The following is an 8,327-nucleotide window of genomic DNA, read 5'->3' on the forward strand; positions in this document are numbered from 1 at the left end:
AAGTTATTTATAAAAAAGTGAATAATACAATATATTTGGTATGAAAATAAATTTAATATATGAGGTGGAAAATAATTTATTTACATGGAGAGTTTATTTTATTTTTAATAGTAATTTTAGAAGTAATAAATTTTTATTATAACCATAATAATTTTTTATTTGTGTTATTAATTTTTATTATGCTATTTTCATCATAAGGATAAATGAATAAGTCACGTGCAACAGAACTAAAATATGAAGGAGTAATTTCGTAATTTGGAGTGTGCCACCCTCTAATCTCACCATCATGAACGTGGGGATTGCATTTAGAATGAATTCCCCTAATCATCGCTCGACATCAACTTCTATCACTCCCAAAAGAACAAGCTAATCACCTGCTAATCCTCTCTTCCCATACCACATGAATAGTAAATTCTTCCAAAAGAACACAATGTAATATCCAATCTAAGACATGCATTTATGAGTGAACCCACAAATCATGAAATTAGGGTAAGTTCATCACATTCCAGGTTTGCACATATACAAATGTCACGATGTGTGCAAACTCTCCCATTTGCTTTTCACCACGTTGACCTCTTAGTCCATGTGCCTTAAATCATTAGTGAAAAAGGTAGGGCTGGCAATGCGGGCTAGCCTGACTTGTTTAGGTTCACCTCGCTTCAAAAATGCGGGCTCAAAAGTTTGGCTCGCAGACCATCATATTTTTTTTTTCTTCTTGTATTAAAGCTTTCAATGTTCAATAAATTGAAAAATTTAACAAGTTCACAAAATTAAGCAAAGACTTTGGGGAGTTAAATGATAAATTGATAATCCAACATTTTCATCATATCTATATTCATACTTTGACATGCACGATGAATTCTTCAAATTTTAACATATTTAGAAATACATAACACTTGTCTTTTCTACTCATACAATAGTTTAGAATGTCCATGCAGAAGTTCAGAAGAAAAGTAACTAACATACACAAGTGCAATTTTTTTTATACAGGTTATGGGTCAGCCTGTCGTGTCCTGCCTCTGGCCCACATGGATTGCGGGTTATGCAGACCAAGCTTTTGCGAACCAACAAACTCAATATCTCAGTCCGTGTTGCATATTTTCGAGATATCTATTACAATACAAATATTTAATTGACAACTCAAACAATAGTTCATACATCATTTCATATATATGACCTCAAATATACACAAGTTTCATAAATCTTATTAAGCATTGTAAAAAAATATAACTAATTCAAATATAACCACAAATCAATCAAATATAAATATTTACATTCATTTTGAATTTATGAAAACATGCATATCTAATTAAAGGGACCAACAAGAAAAAAATAACTTGATCAAAAATATCCTCGTTTAAGTGAAAATTAGTTAAGTTGCAGTGCTATTTTCACATGTGTTATAAGACAAAAAAACAATGCTATCTTCAATTCTATATTTGTTTGAGTGAAAAATATTTCGCTTGGTATATAATATGCCAGAGTGTTAGGTCTAACTCTATGTTTTATTTTCATTTGGTTCTCATGGATGTACTATTACAACTCATGAGAATAATAATATTTTATTTTATATTAATTTTAACAATAGAAATAAATTTATTTATTAGAATATTTTTTATCGTATCTATCGCATCATTTATAAATTTTCAAAAACTTTATTTTTAAATTTATATACATTCACCTCTTCATTATTTAAATTAAACAACATAAGATGAATTATTTTACACAAAAATATTCTTCACTTTTATTTAAATTTTAACTAAGTGGTAAAATAATTTTGATAATAATAATAATAAAACTATTACTAATAATAATAAATCTCATAATAATAATAATATTTTATTTTATATTAATTTAAACAATACACATTATAATATAATAACTTTATTTATGAAAACATTTTTTTATCGATCATTTATAAATTTTCAAAAACTTTATTTTTAAATTTATACATATTTACCTCTTCATTATTTAAAATAAACAACATAACAATATTTTCTATATATTTTGTTAAATAAATTTATTTATTATTTCAAATGTGTTCATCGTTTCAAATCTTCGACTCCTAAATTTTGAAATAAACAAGAAAAAAAAAGTAAAAGAAAAGAAAATGAAAAAAACGTGTGAAATATGAGATATTGCACAGGGATAATATATAGTAAAAATAATGACATTAAATAGATATTTAATAATATTTATTAACATTTCATTATATTATTTAACTTAGTTTTTATTTTAAAAAATCAAATAAAAATGATAGAATGAAAATCCTATAAAAAGTTATTTAAAAATAAGATAATTATATTTTAATTTATTATTTTTATTATTCTTGATCATCACATCATACTACTAAATATAATTAAAATATTTAAATAATTTTTTAAAAACGATTAAAATAATAAATTAAAAATAGATTAAAATATTATTATCTTTTAAAATTACCTCACATGTGACTTACTGATAATAAATAATATCACATAAAAATTTATTACATTAGTTTTATATTAATTTAACATTTATTTTATTTTATTTCTCAGTTGTCGTACCTAAGTGTCATCGAACTTTGAACATGGGGTATGTGGTGTTGTAGAATGTGTTGTTGTGTAGTGCAGTTGGCTCCTATTTAAAACCCCTTTCTGATCTCATTTCCATAACTTCCTTCTGTCAATTCCACTCTCCAACACCCCCAACACACACTCCAAAGCTCTCTCTTTCTCTTTCTCTCTCATGGCCCTCTGTTCTCCAAAGTTTCTGATCTTTCTGCTTCTCCTCACCGCCATACCCATCGGAATCATCGTCACGTTGGAGCGAGCCCAACCCGCCACCCATGTCTACCACTACCACAGTTCTGGGTGGTTCCGAGAATGCGCCAAGTGGGATTCTCATCACGCTCGCTTCATAGTTTCTTTTTTCGAAGGCGGTATTGGCCAGGTTAAGTTGCCGGAAAAAGATTCCGACCCATCGCCGCCGTTGGAGGAGGTGACGGTGGTGAAAGAGCCCAACTTGGCCGGAAACGCGTCTCTGGGTATCGCCATTGACACACCTAGAAATAGAGTTCTCGTTGTTAACGCTGATGCCATTGGCAATCGATACGGTGCGCTTGCTGCATACGATCTCTCCTCCTGGGATCGCCTATTTCTCACCCAACTAAGTGGCCCTAGTAAGCTTTTCTCTCTCTCGATATTTCTTTGGGTATTTTCTTTCTTTTAATTTATTAATCTTAGAGTTTAAGTGTAAAATCAAACTAATTACAAATAATAGCAAGTAAGTATGGAGCATGATTATGAACTAATTAATTTATTTTGGAAATCAACTAATTAGCTTACTATAAATTATTGATTGTTATAAAGTTTTGTTTTTTTCGTAGTTACTAATTTTGCGTAAGTTGTGTATACATTTTGTGGGATATTATTATGTTTAGGATGAGAAGTTATTATTTTTATTGAATCAAATAAATAAAAGTTAACTATTAGGGAGTATAAAAAGTAATCAAGTTATTGATTTTCTACATTTTTTCTAATTAAAGTTTTGTAAAATCACCACAAGTTGTTATTTTTCTACCCTTCTCGGGGTGTCCTAAATTAATTACAACAAGTAGTGGAAAATTAAATATACAAATATTTAATTTGTATATTATTATGTTTAAGATGAGAAGTTATTATTTTTATTAAATCAAATAAGTAAAAGTTAACAATTAGGGAGTATAAAAAGTAATCAAGTTATTGGTTTTCAACATTTTCTTTAATTAAGTTTTGGAAATCATCACAAGTTATTATTTTTCTACCTTTCTCGGAATGTCCTAAATTAATTACAAAAAGTTGTGGAAAATTAAATATCCATTTTTTTTTATTGAAGAATTAATTTAAAATTTTCAAATATTTAGAACCTATTAGCATTTTTAACCATACACTAATGCATGTTTGCTCACGTGAAGAGAGGTGTCAGAGTGATTCAGTAACCGTTGAGGTAAAAATTAGTGCATTTAATTTGACTTACTTTTTTATGGGTTAAAGAAATTATATAAAAAATTCTAAAAATTATGAAAGAAATTTTAAATGACTAAAGTTGTTAATAACTTGCCAGTTAAGAGAGTCGAGTTTAATTTTCAGATTAAGTTGATTCATATTTAAAAAATTACAACTTTTTCAACTCAATTTAAATTAAAATTTATAAGGACTTATGTAGTATCAACTCATTTTAATATTCCTTTTTGTGATTTCTAGATAATTGATATGATATAGATAAAGCAACAATATTTTTTTTTCTTCTAAGTTTAGGATAGATAAGGTAATAACAATTTATAAAATATTTTATATACGGGAAATATTGATAAATAAAGTAACAATGATATTTTGTCATTAATTCATAATTAGAATGATCACAACTTACAAAATAACATTTGTGATCATAATAAGGAAATGTAGTTTTTGTCTATATCATAACCAATCTGTGTACTATTTGATTAATAAATCTCAAAACAAATAATGACTCGACACAATAGCTTAACATTTAGACAAAAGCAATGTCAAATTTCTTTAATTGTATTAATTTTTTCTCCTACGTTGTTATCATTTAGAAAATGTTACATAGTTTCTAAATTTATTTTAGCAAAAGATAACTCCACCAATTCTAGAAGTCCAACACCATTGTCGTCCACTAATATATTATGCAATCTTCTCTCTATTATTTTATACAATAATATCTCTAATCTTTCCCAGACAAAAGGCAAAGGTTCAACATATACTATTAAGAAATATTCAATAGAGGAAAATTAAAAATCAAATGCAATTGTTTTTCTATAGAAAAACAGGTCCTTGTCCACTGACTGCTGATTCATAAATTTTATAATGGCATTTGAAATTTAAAACTTAACTATGTGAAAATTCCACGAGGATTCGTGTTATCTCTTCATTTACATTTTTTATTCAATCATATCTATTTGTTATTTTGAAAGTTACACACGCAACATGCCATCAACATCATTTGCAGTTATTTTTTCATCTGAACAAGTCTTAACGCGTTAAAGTATTTGTTTTTTTTTCTCAAACTAAAGTCATGAGAACTCCCTTTTGAAAACTAACCACAGGTGTGGATGATTGAAAAAAAATGCTAACATTTTGAATTTTGGTGTTTTTTTTTTTCAAAATATTTAACTCTAGGAAACCTTTTGTTGGGTATTTTTTGAAGGTAATAAAGAGTTTTACTTTTTTTACTTCAACCATATCAGAGAAAAAAGATAAATGTATTGGCAGAGTATGGAAAAATGTATGACGAAACATTTAAAGTCTGTGTGTTGGATTACCTAAACAAACTAATTGGGAATTCGCGTGGAAAATGGTTGGTAGTTAGTACTTGGTAGTTACGATAGTTAAAAAGTAGGAACTTTTTTCTTGTGCTGTGTCTGAACTATTCCCATCTTCATTGTGTCTAACTTTTTTATTAATCCTATAATTATACAATAGTGTGTATATATATCATTAATCAACAGATGAAACACAGACCTAGTAAGAGATCATTATTCGACCATCCGTTATTGTTTTGCGATAATAAAAATGTTTCTTTTTTTGTCAAAATCTTTGAACATTTGATCTACACCATGAAGTTGCTTTGTTCTGTTTGACATGCATAAAAACATTCACATCGAAGCCACAAAAAGTTGTCTGCACATGCAAGTATGCATGTGGGCAAGAAGGAAGCAAGAAAGAAAAAAACACAGGGATGGCAGTGAATTGCATTGGACAATATGCATGGCAATAATAAAACCAAAGGGAAATGGCCTACCTACCCAGTACCTGCTATTCAATGCATGTCCTGTTAACTTGTTCCCTTGGAAAAAAAAGTTAACTTTTCTATTTGGATTGGCTTGTGATAACAGCTAGTGGACCATCGCAGAGAAGTTATCTTTTATCTTACCGATTTAGGATTTAGGGTTTAGGATTTAGGGTCTTAGATTCGACACGTAACATTTTTGTGACAGTGTCGATTTTGCGATGGATGCAGGTGATGAAAAATCTTTCGCAGACGATGTTGCAGTGGATGCGGAAGGCAATGCCTATGTTACTGACGTAAAGGGCAATAAAATCTGGAAAGTTGGGGTGGAAGGGAAGGTTATGTCAACCATTAAAAGCCCGTTGTTTTCTGCAAAAGAGTGGTACAAGAACTTGGTTGGGCTGAATGGAATAGTTTACCACCCAGATGGGTTCCTGATAGTGATCCACACTTTCAGTGGCAATTTGTTGAAGATTGATTTAACAAAAGGGGAAGAGGTGAAGATGATAAAGGTTAAAGGGAGTCTTTCTTTTGGTGATGGTTTGGAACTGGTGTCTCCTACTAAGCTTGTGGTTGCAGGGAATCCTTCAGCAAGATTAGTGGAGAGTTCAGATGGGTGGAACAGTGCTTCTGTTGTGGCGACATTTTCAGGGCCTAAGCATCGTTTGGCCACAGCAGCAACTGTGAAAGATGGGAAGGTGTATTTGAACCATATGGTTGGAATGGGATACCCCAAGAAGAAGCACGCACTTGTTGAGGCAGTTTTTTAGTTCTTACTTTCTACAATTTCTCAACATTGGGGATGTGGGGATCATAATTTAACACCACGTTTGGTTTAGATTTGGTGTACCTTTGATTATTTATGTTTGGTTTTGTTGCATTACTTGTTCCAATGCTTTTTTGTCTCTTCAATCTTAGCCTCACATACCAAGGTTTTCTTCTTTCCGATTTCGATGGTAATATTTTTTTTTTTTTTTAGGAATTTAATGACTTCAATTTGGATTTTGTTGTGCTTTATTTTCTGAGCGGTAAGGATACACGTATTAGTACTTTAAAAATTATTTTAATATATTTTAAAATTTTAAAATCAATGATTATTAATATATTTTAAATACAAACCAATTCTGCAACTATTTTTATCACAAGTTATTTTAAATTATAGATTTTTTATTGATAAATGCTAGACAAACATTCTTTAACACAACTTTTTTTTCATTTGCTAATGTTGTTTAAGCATCGGTTTGCCACATTAATTAGCAGCCAGGGAAGGTGTACTTGTGCTATATGATTGGAACAGAGTAAGCGACACAAAAAATAATTAGTCCATTCTATCTTTAATTATAAAATAAAATATATGAGAAATAATGAGTTTGTGTTTAATTTTTTATTTATTTTTTTCATAAAAAAAAATATATGTGAGAGTGAGAATATCTAAGAAATTCAAAAAATAATGAGAGAACATACAAAATATCTCAATCAATATATATTTTTTATTGTATTTAATTTTATATATTCATTAACATTAAATATTGTACTTTATAAAAAATAAAAATATACCTCATTTAATTTTCACTGATATAATATATTCTACATATAATTTTAAAGTTTTTAAAAAATTTAGGGAGGCCATAATCCCTTACGTAAACACTTGAGATCGCTTTAGAAGTTGCATAAATGAGTAGGACCCATTGTCAATAATTAACAAATTATATCTTGTTAGTTTAAAATGTAATTTTAGTTATTTTTTATATGTTCTTAGAGTTCTCTCTTTGACTGATGACAATATTCATTGTCTTCACCACTGACACCGTAAAAGATCTTTGCATCATTATCCATGGCATAAAGAAAAGGAACTCGAGTAGGAGAAGAGAGCGAGAGAATGAACAAAGGGAAAACGTATTATTTCTGAATTGTTTGATCAAAATGTACATATGGGAAGAGAGAAAAAAGAACTTATAAAGGAAAAGAAAGGAGAAACAGAAAACAATTGTCACTCCTTTGGACGCGTGTAAACGGTGTTATGCGGTTTGCGGTGCGTGTGGGAATCACTAATATTTTGAGAGCCTTCCTCCAGCTGGGAGTGGATGTTGAGCATACCCAGCTTGGAACAAAGAATTTGGAAGCTTGAAGGTGGCAGAGCCTTAGTCAGAATATCCACATGTTGATTTTTGGATTCAATAGGGAGAAGTTTGACAATGCCGTTTTGAACCTTTTCTCTAATAACGTGGCAATCATTTTCAATATGTTTTGTTCTCTTGTGGAAGACTTGGTTAGTGGCAATCTGCATGGCTGATTGGTTGTCACAAAATAAGAGGGCAGGTTGAGGATGCTGAACTTAAAGATCCTGGAGAAGATATAATATCCATTGTATCTCATATGTGGTGGAGGCAAGAGCCTTGTATTTAGCTTCAGTTGAGCTCCTAGAAACTGTGCTTTGTTTCTTTAATTTCCAAGCAATGAAGAGTGGCCAAGATAAATGATGAATCCAATAATTGACTTTCTTGTTTTTGGACACCCTGCCCAATCAGAGTCATTGAAGCCTTTGACTCTTATTTCAT

General features: G+C 29.9%; 1 protein-coding gene across 1 annotated transcript; it reads left to right on the top strand.

The window, feature by feature from the left end:
* Nucleotides 1–2,636: 2,636 nt before the first annotated feature.
* On the top strand, nt 2,637–6,715 carry LOC114189495 (uncharacterized). The gene is made up of 2 exons (XM_028078070.2): nt 2,637–3,160; nt 6,001–6,715. The coding sequence occupies exons 1-2, from the start codon at nt 2,728–2,730 to the stop codon at nt 6,537–6,539; spliced, it is 972 nt and encodes a 323-aa protein (XP_027933871.2). The 5' UTR covers nt 2,637–2,727; the 3' UTR covers nt 6,540–6,715.
* The last annotated feature ends 1,612 nt before the right edge of the window (nt 6,716–8,327 follow it).

The sequence above is a fragment of the Vigna unguiculata genome, chromosome 7 (genome assembly GCF_037176805.1).
Source record: "Vigna unguiculata cultivar grain cowpea cultivar isolate G323 ecotype 2 chromosome 7, ASM3717680v1, whole genome shotgun sequence".
NCBI classification, from domain to species: Eukaryota; Viridiplantae; Streptophyta; class Magnoliopsida; order Fabales; family Fabaceae; genus Vigna; species Vigna unguiculata.